This window comes from Phragmites australis, chromosome 8, assembly GCF_958298935.1.
Source record: "Phragmites australis chromosome 8, lpPhrAust1.1, whole genome shotgun sequence".
Classification (NCBI taxonomy): Eukaryota; Viridiplantae; Streptophyta; class Magnoliopsida; order Poales; family Poaceae; genus Phragmites; species Phragmites australis.
In genome coordinates this window covers 11,354,253-11,370,784 of record NC_084928.1, presented here as the reverse complement: position 1 = coordinate 11,370,784, position 16,532 = coordinate 11,354,253, and the positions used below count along the sequence as shown (strand labels likewise).

The window sequence follows — 16,532 nt, the reverse complement described above, 5'->3', positions numbered from 1 at the left end:
ACCACAATTAAGAGATATATTAAAAGACATTTGTGCAACTGACCTCGCGAGCTCGTTTACCCCTTCCATAATGCTGTGTATCAAGACCCCCAAGTTCACCCTTCCGCCTAACATTAACCTTTACAGTTTTTACATTTGATGACTCGTAAAGCTTCATAGCATGGCAGAAGGACTTGAGATCATCATCAGTCACAAGACGAGAAGGCATTACTGCAGGGTCGAACGCACTAGTGGAACCATCCTGAACAAGCTTTTGCCAAGCCACCTATAAGGATACAAGAATCAAATGTCATCATTAGAAGCATTAACAAAAAAAAAGTTAACATGTAGAAGCTTTAGCTGAAAGAAACCTGTACAAACTCAGCATACCATTTCTTCTTCTCGCCTTTGCTTGTCAATAGATTCAAATATGTCAATCTCAGTTTCGCTGCAGGAAGTGAAGTGATATTTAATTTTAAATAGAAAACATAAGGAGTCACAAAGAATGTTAAAACAAATGCTCGTATAGTACTCGCAACAAATCTGGTCTTACCTCCGGGCAAGAAGATAATTCAGAGCATCATCATCTAACACTGGAGCTGCTTCTTCCTTCTTACACTCGCGTAGGAGTGATTCAAGATACTCCCTTCGATCTTCAGCGCTATAATTGCACCCCGTACTATGAATTGAAGGGAAAAAACAGAGAGAACTGCAAAGGCTAAATTTTATAAGCAAGTAGAAGAATTTACCTTGTGTTATTGTCAAAAAACCCGGCAGTTATACTCTGATTAGCAACACCTAATTTATGTTCTGCTGAAGCCCTGACTTGCTCTTCTACAGTTCGGACCTTATATTCAGCAAAGTAGATTGAAGTCAAGAACAAAAGGCGGTATTGAGATTTTCAGCTTGAACTAAGGACTATTTTGGGACGGCCCAATCCTTCTGGGACCCCCCTAGATGGGAGGGTTGTCCCAAAATGGGCCTAAAAGAAGGTATTGATTCTGGTTAGACCAAGCAGTATTTCTCGAAATTTAAGGTCATCATAAAATTGTTTAGAGGTTCCACTGAGGCGCAAACAAACAAAGAAGATAAAGAAAAATCTCCTGATGAAATTTTCTATATAGCTAAGTATCCAAGAAATACCATGTATTTTTTCTCACTTCACTAGTTCAATGAATAAATCTTACAACAAGCAAAAGAAAAGGGCCTAAAAAGCCGAAAAAATGCTAATCAAATAAGAAAATAAAGGACGCAAATCTTACATAACAAAGTAGTTTTTCAACGAAAGCTTGAATTACACAACAAAATCAGTTAGCTACAAGTAGTTCTTAATGGAATTTCCAAGAACACTTATAAGCAAGGATGCTGTGACTTAATTTATTTGGTTACACACAAACCTTCAAATAGTGCAACAGGCATGTTTGAAAGAGAAACATGCAATTGTGTTGTGCCTTCTAAGCAACAGCAGAAACAATAGGTATTATCAAGAGAATCATCAATAACCAAGGTTTTCTGCACTTTATTAAGTTCAATGCATTAACCCTTTTTCTGTACTTTCTTAGATTAAACGAATTAACCTTCAATTTTTCATACTTGGCATATGGTAGTATAATCCTTGTGTGTTGGTACTGCAGCAACAGTAAGTCGGTTACTGTAGCTACTGCTGGACGGTTGCTGCGCCTTTATATTGGGCTGACCCCCCCCCCCCCCCTCTTTTATAAAACACACCTTTGGATGAGTTTCAATCCTATTGTGGTTGTTAACTGCTATAGGCTTTTAGGTATTTGAATAAACATCAGAAGCTGCTGGCAGCAAGAAAACTCCTGTCCAGTGTGTGCTCGCGTATGTGTTCATACGACCCACCTCTCCCACGATCGATTCCAACATAGGAAAGAACAATATATGGCCGATGGCATCATCACCAAGAAAACATCCATAAGCAAACCCTGTTTTCTAGGACTAGTCCTCTGTTTGGAATACCATGACACGCTACATATCTGATAAGACCAATCCTGATCTAGGATACTCAACCCCTGGCGCATGAGCTTTGTCTTGCAGCACCCAAAATCCAGCAAATTGAAAGTCAGTACAGCTAGCATTTTACTTAATCTATCCATGATATAACAACAATGTTGTCTCTCGGACAGAGTGCAAGCCAGAATAATATGCTGTAGGAATAAGGCCTCAACTAATGCTTCACCTTGGCTTATGTCTTAGCAATGTTCGCGTAGACGATCGTCTAGCGCGTCTAGACGATGACTAGTCACTAGTTGAAGGCTCGGCGTCCAATCTAGGGGCTAGACGCAACTCTAGATGGCTAGATCATCTAGACGGTCAACTCTGGCCAAAGACGGACTAGTTAGTGAATCTAAACGGTGGCTAGACGCGACTAGTCGGCTACGCGCGCGACTAGGCAGCTATCTTGGCAATGCAGAGTTTGGCGCCTGGCAGGTCTGCGCAAGAGGATTGTTTTGGCTAAGCGCGGGACCGAATTTTGGCAAGCAATGTAGGATGAAATTTGATGTGGCAAGCAATTAAATGATGAAAGAGAACGAACTACTGTATTGTGGAAGAAACAAGCTAGGCTTGAAATCCAAGAGACAAGAAACAACAAAATATGTGGGGGAAGGTAGTGTCATCGGTATATGTTATCGCATTTATCTATTGGTCATACAAAGCTCTCTAGATAGAAGCTATAAACATTATGCATTGGGCCCTCGTTTGATTCCGACAGCCATAGTTATTAAGGCGTCGCTATATTGTCGCTATAGCGTAGATATAGCGTCGTGGCGGTGAATTGCACCTCGCTACGACGATACCACGACGCTGGCATGTATGGCGTCCGCCATATCGTTGTGGCGTCCCTATGGCGCCGCTGTGGCGAGCCGTGGTGTCACTGTGCGGTGTGGCGGGCACCATACACGCAGGGTCGCAAGGATTGTGGAGGGGAGGAGCACAGGCACAGGGTGTTTTCTGAAAGGAAGACCTGATCATTGAGGGGCTAGGGTTCCTACACCGCTCGCCACCGAGCCACCCTCCCTACAGATCCGATGGTCGAGGGCGACAGATCCGACTACGGCAGCAGTAGATCCGGCAAATCTACACTGGGGAGGGATTGTGGCAACTGTCGAGATCCTAGGTCCAAGCTGCCGCTGCTCTATGTCCATGGGCAACGCTTTGTGTGGAGCTACCATGCGGGAATCACGGGGCTTGGGATGGACTAACAATGGGTAGGTTGGCTTGCTGGTGAGCAGGCTGTGGGCTTTGGGCTTTGCTGCTTTGGCCTTGTGCGGTTGGACTAGTTAGCTACTCAGCTAATGTAGCTCTAAGTGGGCTACTTAGAAATGTGCATACCCACAGTCAAGCTCAAGCTCAATAGCTCCAGCTCAAGGTCTGTAACTCTGTTCTAGTGTTATGTTTTATATAGCACTAGAGTGTAGATAGCACATAGCAGTAGCACAAGCACACTAGATAGCACATTGCTATTTTGATTTACTAAAATCCTAGACTATCACATTTGAGCTACATTTAGATTGTCATTTGCCAATATAATTTCCTACTATCCTATACAATGATGTGTGTATTTGCCACGCCAATGTGCGTATGGCGTCGTCACACCGTGCGCCATAAGCGATGTAAAGGTGTGAAGGTGGTTGGTCGCTGCGCCTCGCCACATTGCCGTAACAACTATACCGACGGCCGTCATAGATGAAATCTCATGAGAACTGCCCTCAGTAAGGTTAACTAGCAACTTGACTCACTGCACTCGAAAAAGATAGCAAAGCGACAATTGTTTCTTAGCATGTATTTCTTGCATTATCTCTCTAAGAAATAGCTATAGACATTTTGCACTGGGAGTGGCCTAACACATCAACAAACTCTAGAACGTCCACCAAAGGAGTGAAGGACACAGACCAAAATATTATTGGCTTCCCAATGTCAAACATAGTGCTGTACTGCTGTGTAATAATTCAACTTGAAGCATCATTCTTTTTCTTTCTAAACAATCGTTTCCCCCTTTTTTTCTTGCCAACATGTGTTATTTGCGCTCTTCAAATTTGTATTCACGAGATAAACAAATTGTCAACATAACACTTTAAGAAATAATTACCGTTTCTAAACGTAAAACAAGAACCTCCTTCTTTTGACCAATTCTGTGGGCTCGAGCCTGTGCTTGCAGGTCAACCTGGATAATAATTAATGAGGAACGTGCACATATGTAATGTTTTCTTAAAAGAATGAATCCCCAGAATAATATAATTAAGGAGCTTTTAGCTACCTGAGGATTCCAATCAGTGTCGAATATGATAACAGTATCAGCTGCTTGGAGGTTGACACCAACACCTCCAGCCCGTATACTATGAAAAACAGGGGTAGTAAACCTTAGAGCTAAAGTATTTGTTGGTTAAATAGGTAACAAAGTTTAAATATTAATCAAAACAGTACGCAAATTGTGACTTCCATTTAGATAAAACCTGTGATGCAGTTTAGTAATATACCTAAGCAGAAAAATGAAAGCTTGAGAATTGGGATCATTAAATTTATCAATAAGAGCTCCTCTCTCATGGCCAGAAGTGTGCCCATCCAATCGAAGGTACTTATACTTTTTCCATACCAGATAATCCTCCATTACATCAAGCAATCTTGTCATTGTAGAGAAAAGTAGAACCTGTAGGATTGTAGTTGTCATCAGTCAACCAGAAGTAATCCCCCAAAAAGGAACAAAGATATTAAGAGAAAAAAGAGCATTCAAATTCAATTCACAACTAGAGAAAAAAAATAGCATTCAAATTCAAATGTGTACAAGCCAATCTAAATCCAATTAAAATTCACTCACCCTATGGCCAGTAGCTTTGAGTTTGGGTAGCAGTCTGTCCAACATCTCAAGTTTTCCGCACAGCCTCAGAACAGATGGCAGATAATGTTTAGGTAAATAACCCTCAATCTACAAAGAGAACCCAAATGGTTGATGACAAATATAAGGAAACAAAAATAACCAAAGTGAGGTAACATGGAAGAATCGCATTCTACCTCTTCAACATGAAGCTGGCTAAGGTATGGATGGTTGCATATATTCCTCAGTTCCATGACAGAATTGTGCACAGAGCGAACCTAAAGAAAATAAAGTAGCATCTTACAGACCAAAACCTTAGAAATACTTAAGAAATGAAACATGGCAGTAAGCATAAGAATCAACCCAAAACAACCAGATAGTATGCACCTTAACTGCTCCAAATGCACCAAGATTGTCTTCCACCCTTGTCATCAGAAGTTTCTGATAAGCAGATGCCTCACATCTAACAAGTCTTTCGATCTTCTCTGGCAGCTCACTTTCAACCTAAAGGTAGTAAAACACAGCTAAAAATATTGCAGAAATTATCTGGATACAGACAAAGACGAGAAAAGAAAGGGAGATGATAAGAAACGCCAACTTAATGAGCTAGTTGGTAACTGAAAGGTTAAAGGTCTGCAACAATGTATTAAGTTTCAACATTAACTGAAAGGGAATCATAGACATTTTGGTTGGCTTTAATAAAGCTGTAAGACACAGTAAAACTGATAAGCTTGAGATAGCACATATCATGCACTCCCACCGTTTGTAAATGTAAGCTCTTTCCTAACGTTCATGGTAAAGATACAACACAATTGAAGTAAATATGTTTGAAAAAAAACATAATCTCAAAAGGTAATGTTATTGACAGGGAAAAAATAATGACAGAAAGCATAAAATATTTGCCTATGCATGTGTATTAGTGGTCAAAGTTGCAAAAGCTTGTCAGCGCGTGCAATGATATGTCGAAATGAAACATATTTCGAAACAGAAGTTCTGTTGTTTAGCTTAGATGAAACTAAATGGATTGATAAATGAACATCGAGAAAATCTAAACAAGAAAACTTTGAATTACAGATCATGTAGAATGTAGACCAACCAAGCTAATTAGAGCCAATTTGGCATTGTAAATTGTGCTGCCGAATCTAGTTATGGAGAATATCCGGTTCTTCACCCATCGCATGCCAAACTCAACATTCGTAAAATACAAAAAGACGAACATATCTTCTCAATTCTCATTCAACTAAAAGTGAAACATATTAAGAATTGAGAAGGAAATAGTAGTGCAGAGACGTTCACCGAAGCAGCTGGTATCTGGAAAGCTGAACTGCATAGTGCTGCTGCAAGTGAAAATTGTATCGATTCTTGATAAACTACAGCTACTAAAGTAGCACTAAGCTTTCAGATAATAAAAGCACACAAATGTGAACAGTAGACAAGGTAATTCTGAAAGGCTGCTGCTTGGTAGATAATGCAGGTAAATAGTCAAGTACAGTATGCTTCCTTTTTACACTTGGAAATTCAAATAAATTGCACAAAGGATTGCTGGATATGAATGTATAACTATTCAATTATTTCCAAAAACAAGCATAAATATCGCAAAATCAAAGACCTTATGCTTAAGTCTTCGGAGTACAAAGGGGCGAAGAACTTGGTGAAGACGATTTATGATCAGCAAGTTTTCCTCCTCTGAAAGTAAGGCCTTTAAGCAAAAAAGATAACATCAATCAAACATCATACCTTACAACAGAACAGTCCTCCACCGCGGGAAACAAATAAAACAAAAGCCTTACCTCATCGGGTGAATTATCACCATTACTTTCAAATGGTTTGTTAAACCACTGAGAGAAGTCTTCTGATGAATTAAAAATATTGGGCAAAAGGAAATTCAAAAGTGCCCATAGCTCCTCGAGATTGTTCTTCACAGAAAAAAGCACATTAAATTAGCGACCAGAGGGAGAGAGAGAGTAAATGGTCATATATGGATAGTTCAGTAACACTAGATCAACAAACAGTTGACGCAGGCATTAGTTGAAAAGCAAATGACTGAACTAATGTATAAAAGTACAAATCCAAACTTTAGAACCTGCAGAGGAGTTCCTGTCAACAATAGCCGATGAGAGCTCCGATAAAGCTTCAAGTCAGCATTGAGCTTACAAGAGGCATTCTTTATACGATGGCCTTCATCAATTATTATATAGTGCCATTGTATTTTGCTTAGTTTTGGCCTATCATGCTTGTTCATCAAGTACTCGTATGTTGTCAAAAGAACATTGAATTTCTGATGAACAATCATCTCTCTGAAAGAAAATAGCTAAAGTGAATAAAATCTTCGCATGGACTAGTGCAAGATGAATTGAAGAATTTAACATTTACTTGAACAGTCTGCGCCTTTCTTCAGGAGGACCAGCATAAGCAATTTTATTTATACTAGGCGCCCAGAAGTTGAGTTCAGATACCCATCCAGGAAGAACAGACGATGGTACAACAACAAGAAAAGGTCCCCGGTCATTTTTTGATTCCATAAGGTAGCACAACAGAGAGATTACCTGCCAAAGTAACAAAGCAAATAAGAAGGATTCAAGTACACTTTTTTTTAGCCAAATATAAAAAAGATGAACATAAGTGCTGAGCAATACTGCACTAGGCCTTACTTGTACTGTTTTACCAAGACCCATCTCATCTGCTAAAATTCCATTCAAATGATTATTGTACAATGAAACCAGCCAACGCAAACCGTTCATCTGGTACCTGTAGCATAGCAAGCAAGTAATAGATCAACAAAAATGTGTATTAAATGATCAAATGTGTAAAAGAAATAAATTTTCAATGATAAGAATCAAAAGTTTTAAGGAAAAAATAACAACAGAATGAGCAGCACAGCTTACTCTCGCAATTTGCCACCCTGAACATAAGAAGGCTGGTCATTTACAATTTCCTTTACACTAGAAAAAAGTAGGCAATCATGTAAGAACAAGAAAAAGGATTGGAAACATAAGTAGAAACTTATGAACACTAGAAAACTGTCATAGGAGAATTTAAAGTCCAGCATGTGTTTTTATTTCCCATCGAAAAAAGAACATGTATTTTATCCAATCCACGAAGTACCTGTGGGCCAGTTGATAGTACTTCTCATTACTTTCTAGATAATGCTGCAAAGAGTAAAAACACAGTTAGGTAAATCTTCAACAGGAAGTCTAAATAACAAAAAAGTAAAAAACCTGTGGCTGGTAGCTCTCATCTTCAATATCGTTTGCAGTGTCACTCTTATCGGAAACATAAGATGCACGACCATCTGAGGACTTTGCATTCTGTAATTTGTTCCCAAGTTTCTGTAAATATTTCTCAGTCTCTCGCAATAGTTGCTTAACACGATCAGATTTTGCATCCTACAATGTGGCAATATTTGTTAGAAGTGACGTAGTCAAATTAATGTAGGATAAAATAAAGGACTAAGCTCAAAATATACAGGTAAATCAAAACAGAGAAAACAAGACTCGCCTGGACCATCCTAAGATATCCCTCAACATCATTATTCTTAAGCAGGTTGATCTTCTCTCGTTGGATCCTATCCAGTTTCTCCCGGTGAATTCGTTCTTTCCTCTTGTGAAATTCTTTTATGTATCGATTGAAACCCTTCAAGCGTTCCCTCTTAACCTTGAAGCTGTCCTCAAGTTTCTCTCTGCAAAAAACATCAGACAGAGATGAATTAAAATGGCTACAATAAAATGATGAGTACAATAGAGATTGTTATCCAACCTGTGAGCCTCTATATCAGCAAAGAACTCCTTCTGTCTCTCACGAATTCTCTTTTGTCTTTCCTCCTTCATTTTCTGTTCTATTTTTTCAAGCTGTTTCACACGCCGTCCATGCCTATGTTTCTTCACTGCTTTTATGCGCTCCAAGTCAGCTGTATTTAGCTTGAAAAAATCTAACAAAAATTCACTGCAAGATAAAAGCAAGAAATTGAAACAGGGATGTCATAGTCAAACAAATGTATAGTCAGATTAAAAAGAGAAAATGACAACAAACCTGCGAACATGACGTTGAAGAGGGAGAAGTTGAAGCTTTTTCAATTCAATGACACTCCTTGTCTTTGCAGAAAGATCTTCAGATGAACTAACGTTTTCCTGAAGATGTACAAAATTTATATTTTGCAACCAAGACTTACAGACAGCAGAGGACAAGATGTAAATCTAGTAGTGTAACACAAACAAACACACACATGCACCCACATAATTGCTATGCTCTGAAAATACAATATAGCTGCTAGGATAAATAAAAGTCTGAATTTGTTAAAACGATGACAATATGTGCATATGAAACAGAAACTCATTTACATCTCATAAACATGTATAAACATTTACAAATGATGTTATTCTCATTTCAGACTCTCAGATTAAGGGAGATGGTAGAGGGAGACCTTTAGCTTCTCATAGGACGATGAAATTCTGCTATGTGCTTTCTGCTGCTCCAATACCCTTTTTTTATTTTCATTGTATCTTCTCTTCTGATAATCCAGGACCCATTTTTCTGTCATTGTGTATTTTGGAGGAGGTGATGGCAAATCATCATGCTCAGAGAGGTCATCATCTCCTTCATCAGCAGACTGATTGGGCAGAATCTCGGCTACGTGGCTACAATTTTCAATATCATTGCCAGCTCCAGCTGTCTCTGGAGTTTGATCTACTCCTGGTAAATTGGAGTTGTAACCATCAACAGGCATAAGGTACGACCTTGAAGGTGCAAGTGATTCTTTAGAAGCTTCATCTAGTTGCCGACCTTTGGCCAAAATGGCAGCTTCCAGATTCAGATGTTGTCTATTTGGTACCTGGCCTCCCCAACTTAAGTTCCTATTCAAATTTTCAGCATCAGTCCTATGGATATCAGGGGCAATTCTTCTTGTATCTCCCTGGAAGTATGACTGCTGTGGTCCAGATTGCATGGGAGATGCAGTTTCTTGGGAACGCATTTCAGAACTAGTACCCTGCATAACAGAAGATTGCTGGATATTTTCTACTTCCATCAATGATTTCTCGTGTTCAGCTACCTTGATCTTCTTTTTGCCAGTTTCTTGGTCCTTCGAAAAGGAATCAACCTCTGCTATACTTCCTGCAGATGTGGATGGAAGTCTAGAAGTATCACTTTGCCTACAAAAAATAGCAGAATTTTCCCTACTGCTTCCATTTTCCTTCCCCAAACCATCAGCCCCTCTGCTCTCGTTACCTCTCTGACCTGCACTGTCACCTGATTTCAAGTATAAATACATCAACGATATGACAACAGAAATATCAAATAGATCGCACATTGTGCTTTTTTCTTAGTTCTTACTTTCTGCAGGAGGCCCTCTACCCAAGGCAATTTCAAGATGCACCTTCCTGGGCTGCAAATTATTTCTACAAGAAAAAAGTAGCCTATATGAGTGCCACAGAATGAAGTTTGGATGTAATGCTGTGAGCATGGATATATTCTGTGAAGTAACAAAAAGCAAATGAGAGATAAAACAAAATGTTGACCTAAATGCAAGAAATACTAAGCACTGTGCTCTGAGCTGCTTCAGCTGCTGTTCTTTGAATGGTATGGTGGGAGGGGCGTGCGGCATTTGACTTGACCCACTATTTCTATTTGGAAGCAAAGACAATCTGCCTTCTTGAAAAGATGCCTCGGCTCTTTGTGGTGCTCTGATAATACCTTGCCTTTCTTGCATTGGACTTCCCTGGAAAATTGTATTACATGTCTCAAATAAGAACTCTGGAAGCTTGCATTAACTATTGGAGATACAAATATTAATGAACAGATGAGTTGATGACTAGATGAGCAAACAAAAGGTTTCTCAAGCTGGCTGGTGGAAGCAGGTTGCACCAGTTAGATGATCAACCTGGTAGAAAACCAATTAAGGTGTGCTCATAGAGAGATTCATCAAAACATTGCATGAAATGAATTTTCGTGTAGGCTCAGTTACAACCTTATGAGAATGAATACGCCACCCTCCTTACTTCCAGTGGCCAACATATTGTCTAAAAGACACAGTATTTAAAAAGAGAAAACAACAAGATATGTCACAGGACAAGCTATCTAAAAAGGTCCAAAAAATACATGATATCCAAAACATACGCAAGTAAGTCTATACTTAGCACACATGATCTCCAAGTATTAAACCAAAGGCCTTACATGGGAAATCCCAGGCTGAGATGCAACTTTAGCTGCCGAATGAAGCTCAGTGCCAATATTGCCGGAAGCCAATTCCTTGTCCTTGTCCAAAAACTGTGAGCTACCCCCAAAGGAAGAAGAATTGTAGGGAGGAATTGTGGGGAATTCCATTTGCGGTGTGGAAGTAGAGTTAAAAGCTCCTTGCGACTCTACATTAACTTTCCCTGCAATATAAGCAAGCTCATTATCGGCAAGGTAAGTACTTGAACTCCAATATTTCTCATAAGACTGCTATGCCTTATTTCAGTGGAAGTACCTTCAATGTTAACTCCAGACCTCACTAAATTGGGAATAGAGCCTTGAGAATTCTTTGTAATTGGACCTTGTGGATTTGGGTTCCAGCCAAAACTAGCATTAAATAAATTTGCTCCACCCAGTATACTTTTCTGCAACTCGGCAGGGACACCACCGGAAGCCAGTCCTTCAGGAAAATTTGGAATTTGTGCCATTGTGAATGGATTTGATGGTTTAGTCTTTTCAATAGTCCTCCCAGAAGAAGTCAATGGACCTTCTGGGTGAGCCCTGAGAAAAGGTGCACCACCATGTAACGGTGGTACCTGAGCAGTACCACCTTGCAGTGTACGTGATTGTTCATGCTCAATTCCCATGGAAGGCTGACCTTGTCTACCATCTTTGCCAACATATTTTCCCTTTCTAGTATTGTGTCCAGTGGACATAGCATCTGACTTTGAGTTGTCTTCAGAATGCAAGTCCCCAGCTGCTTTTGAATCCATCCTTTTTCTCTTTGAAGAGGTTTTCTTGCTTGTTTTTTCGTCAGATTTCAAAGAGTCATGTGAATTCATAGATCTGGTGTCCTCCATCTGCAAACTTGCAGGGCTTTCAATACCAGAAGACCTACCGCTCTTTTGCGACATGGAGCCTTGATGAATATCAGCTGCTGCGACATCACCCCTATTTAGCCCTGCGGGTACCCTGCCTGAAATAGATGCCCCGTGCCTTATCATATCTATTGAACCTGACAACATAAAAGATGTATCAGGTAGTCACATTCATACCTCCAAATCGATCATAAGAATTTCTTTTGAAGCTGCTCACCTGATGGAAACTGCCATAATCCAGCTAGCCCACTACTTTGGGATGCATCACTTCCAACCATGGGAGACTGACTACCAATGATCTCCTTGTCCTTTGACATAGCACCACTAGAATCCCATGCCTGTGGGCCACCAGGAAATGGAATCCGCGATGATCGCAATGCATTCATATCAATTCCATGTTGGTTTACAACTGTCTCCATAGCCCTGCCGATGTTACAGACAGTACGAACTTATTTTGAATTAGGAAGAGGTGAAAACTCAAGTTCTGCTTTGTGAAACTTCGATAATCGATACAATTTGATGAAGTACATAGCATCCTTCCACTTGGCATTTAAAACATTCATGTAAAAAGTACAGTCAAATAGATTTTTGTGTTACTTCGGATTACTGAATCATAGGTGTGGGACGTGTGGCGAATCATCTGACACCAGCTAGTATATAACATATAGCATTCAATGGTCTTACTAAGTATGAGGCGTCTCCCAGCATAAAGGTCACAACATTTGGTGCTGGTGCGTGCATGCCATTTTTTTACCTGTCTGCGCATGTGTGAAAGGCAATATACGTTGGAGGAAAACCCTCCAAGACTCACTCCCCCTGTAAGCCATGTTTCTAACCCCAAAAGAAGGGAAAATACTATAGGTCCAATCAACAATATGGACAACTGATTCCCAAGAACCCTCCACCACATCCAAATTCCTTCACCAACTCGTCCCTGAATCTGCAAAAGGATGGGCTCCTTATGCGTTGTGGCAGCCCTCTCTTCTTTTCCCCCTTCCTTGAAGGTTAGGGATGCTTGAATGTGTTGAAGGAAACAGATTTGAAGGTTCAACACATGCTGTGTTACCGGGCCTTGTGTTGCCCCAAGGAACCTCCTGCTTCATATTTTCCTGTCCTTTATTACTGGGGAAATTGGTTCTATAGCACAGAAAAAAAAACCTGCTCCAGTAAATTATTGCCCCAGTCTGCCTGTGTCTGATAGAGCTTTTCTTTTTTTTTTTGTTGGGGGGGGGGGGGGGGTCTTGTCCTCTCCTCTTCCCCCAACCACCAGCATTCTTCTTTTGCAACTCCAATACAAGATTAATATAGTAACAAGTATGAAGTTAAAGAGAGCAAAAAAAGAAGTCCTGAAGCATTTAGAGAACTCTGTTCCACAAAGAGAAAAGAAAAGAACTAACTAATATTTGAATTAAATATTCACCTTGATATGACCTGATATGGCAGTGACTGCTCCTTTCCACTTACTTTCATATGTTGACATATCTGGAATGTCAAACAAATAATCAAGTTTATTGGTTTAGTTTTTAAGATTTTTCATGCGCTTCTGCATTATTGGTTAAGTTGCATACCACATAAAGTTTTGTTGCTAGTTTAGCAGGCTCATCCTTCGATTCCTGAATAAGTTTATGAAGAAGTTTCGCAGCTTCCACCTCAACATGCTGTGATGAAGCCATTTGTGAACTAACCTGTCATCACAGCGAGATCATTCAAAAATGGAAAAAAACAAAGCATATCCAGGGGGCTGTAATTCATGTTAAACTAACAAATGTAGCAGCCTTCAAGCACCAAATAACAGTGTAAAGGTATAGATACAGTGGCATGATATTTCAGGACTACTTTTAGTATATGCAGCATACTAATGCAAAATTAGCATATTTTGTAAACGAAAAATAAGCATAGTTTCATAGTCACGTGTCAATCCACTTCAGAACTTCAAAAGAAAATATTGGCCTGGGTTTTGCATGTTCACCACACACCTGATAGTGTGCAAATCCATAGCAGACATCACATATGGCTCACTTTAGTGGTATTATGGATAAAAGTAGAAAACAGCATAGATAGCGCAATATGGGCAGCAAAAGTTTGGATTGCAATTTAGATCTATGGTACTCCCTCCGTTCATAAATAGTAGGCATTTTTTGGAAAAGTCAAACTTTGTGTACTTTGACTAACATTTAATCAAATTATAAGAATGTCTTGTATATAAAAATTATACAACCAGGTTCACAATTCAAAATGATTTCATACTACATAGGTTTTGTAGCTATAAATGATATATTTTGTGAGAAAACCTTAGTCAAAATTCAACTTCGAAGACCGAGCCCAAAAGAAATACGCCTACTACTTCTGAATGGAGGGAGTACATGACATGAGACCTCTTCGCAAGCTATAACATTCAACGCATGCAATGGAGAGCTCTGCTGATTATAAAAAGCAATTTCACCTTAATAATCAACTAAACATCACTAACAAGAAATTCCACCCTATACCACAACTCACAAAGTAAACTGAGTGCAACTAGAACCAAACCAATCAGGTCATGGATTTTTTTTTCCTGAAGGTGCAACCAGATCATGGCTAAATACTATACACGTCCAGAAAATCTGAGACATCATCAGAAACATGTAAATCCAGCCATCCAGACCAAAACAATCCTAAGTGGTTGTTTGGATCATGAGTTATGTTCGTTTCACATAAACATGTTTTTTAGGTAAGTTCTACTAAAGCGGATTTTAATTAGCAACTCGGCTAGGATAGCTTTTAGTTCAAATGTTGTTTGGATCAAACTGATGTTACGTAAAACAGGTAGAAGTAGACAATTTTTCGTAAACCTATTTTCTGAGTTTTGCGAAAACTGATTTTTGATATCTAAGCTTTATCATAATCTAAGCGAGTTTTTAGGTAGTTAGGCTTTAAAACCAATTTATCAAAAATCTTGTCATGATTAACTTCAAAATCCAAACAACCCATAAGCATCGATGAACTAGATCAATCCCACCACATGGTGCATTCAAAGCTGCTGAGCAGCTGGATGACCCAACTAGATGTCACAAAAACAACCCTTCAAACTTCGCACCCAAACTTACGCTACTAAGCACTAACCCTAGCTGACAAACAGAGCTACACTGATCGCGACCACGATTCCCAAATCCGCGCACAGGGACACCAAGCCTACACTTGAGGTGAGCTCGAGCTAGAAAGGAAACACCCAGGCAAGTCACGGCGACTTACAGTGATTGGGGATCGGAGAAAACCCTAGCGGGAGAGAGGGGAAAGGGCCAGGGCCGCAGAGCCGCCGCACAGGGGAGCCAGCGGTCTCCTGCGGCGGCGGCGGCGGCGGGAGGTTCGCCTGCGAGCGCGGCGGGGGGTGGCAGGAGCAACGCGTGAGCTACGTGCCCGAGCTCGAGCTCGTCGCCTCCGCCATTTCAGGTTTCCCACTAGACTCTTGCAGTGCCGCTCCTCGTTCTTTTCTTTTTCTTTTCGTCCGGTCAGGTGAGGCTTCTTGGTCTGGGCTTTCGGATTGAGTTGGGCTTGCTCCAGTTTTCGTCGGTTCTTGGGAGTTTTTATTATTTATATATTTTCTAACATTAATATGTAAATAATAGATTTTTTAAAAGAATTGCAAGGATAGACACGATTATATCGGGCGGTAGCATGAACAGTGTTTCAACAAAATCACTGTTCATAATAATATATTTATAAACTATGCTCTTTTGTTCTCCAAAAATTCTAAAGTTTTTTTTTACGTATTTTATAATTCATGCGCAACTCATTTTAATTGGATTCAACTGAAAACATATGCAGAATTTAAACTAAAATTCTAAAAGAAACTACTTATATGCATTTTTATCATTTCATGTGAATAGAGTATTATAAAAGAACTCATTTTTTCACCATATAGACTATGTCTGGAAATAATTTTAGAAATTATTCCATCATATAAGATGAATATTATTGAATTGTTTCAGATTTTTGAAAATTTATTTGAGTCCCTAAAGATTGTTAAAAGTTATAAAAGTAGTTTTTTTTGGAGAATTTTAGTTTAAATTCTACACATGCTTTTTAGATGAATATAATTAAAATGGGTTGCACTAAAAAAAATTTAGAATTTTTGGAGCAACAAAAGACCACAATTTTGTATAAAGAACATGGGAGGAAACAATATTATTGTGAATGATTTTGACAAAGTACTGTTCACTGCGGCAGAGGTCAAATCTTGCAATTCTTTCTATCAAGTATCTATTTATTTAAATATTAATATTGAAAAATATACAAATAAAAAAACTCGATTCTTGGTACGTCAATTTGAGCTTTGGATCAGTTGCGTGAGCGCATTTTGGATTTTTTTAAATAATATTATTGTAAACAGTGATTTTAACGAAACATGGTTTACATTACCGCCGATCAGAGCACTGTAAGGCCCACATTGCCACGGTGGCCTTGTGAACAGTGATATTGACGAAACACTGTTCATGTTACCACGTGGACTGCTTACTAACTGCTCCATAAAAAGACGGTAGACGTCTAATCTTCTAATTTTTTCTATCAAAGATCTATTTATTTAAATATTAATATTAAAATATATACAAATAAAAAAACTCGGTTCTTAGTACGAGAATCTGAGCTTTGGATCAGTTGCCTGAGCACATTTTGGATTTTTTAAAATAATATTA

At 39.3% G+C, this 16,532-nt stretch overlaps 1 protein-coding gene across 1 annotated transcript in view; it reads right to left on the bottom strand.

Annotated features, from left to right (window-relative positions):
* Positions 1-15,344, bottom strand: part of LOC133926623 (uncharacterized) — a 28,315-nt gene extending 12,971 nt beyond the window's left edge. The window contains 30 exon segments of the mRNA XM_062372638.1: positions 44-265; positions 370-427; positions 533-640; positions 729-826; positions 4,091-4,165; positions 4,259-4,337; positions 4,479-4,648; positions 4,817-4,924; positions 5,011-5,091; positions 5,201-5,317; positions 6,423-6,512; positions 6,604-6,729; positions 6,897-7,110; positions 7,187-7,359; positions 7,465-7,561; positions 7,699-7,755; positions 7,919-7,962; positions 8,032-8,199; positions 8,312-8,492; positions 8,570-8,755; positions 8,843-8,940; positions 9,234-10,057; positions 10,142-10,206; positions 10,327-10,526; positions 10,982-11,184; positions 11,277-11,996; positions 12,077-12,282; positions 13,280-13,341; positions 13,428-13,544; positions 15,091-15,344. Coding sequence (XP_062228622.1) covers positions 44-265; positions 370-427; positions 533-640; positions 729-826; positions 4,091-4,165; positions 4,259-4,337; positions 4,479-4,648; positions 4,817-4,924; positions 5,011-5,091; positions 5,201-5,317; positions 6,423-6,512; positions 6,604-6,729; positions 6,897-7,110; positions 7,187-7,359; positions 7,465-7,561; positions 7,699-7,755; positions 7,919-7,962; positions 8,032-8,199; positions 8,312-8,492; positions 8,570-8,755; positions 8,843-8,940; positions 9,234-10,057; positions 10,142-10,206; positions 10,327-10,526; positions 10,982-11,184; positions 11,277-11,996; positions 12,077-12,282; positions 13,280-13,341; positions 13,428-13,532 — 4,935 coding nt within the window. The 5' untranslated portion in view covers positions 13,533-13,544; positions 15,091-15,344.
* Between the last annotated feature and the right edge of the window lie 1,188 nt (positions 15,345-16,532).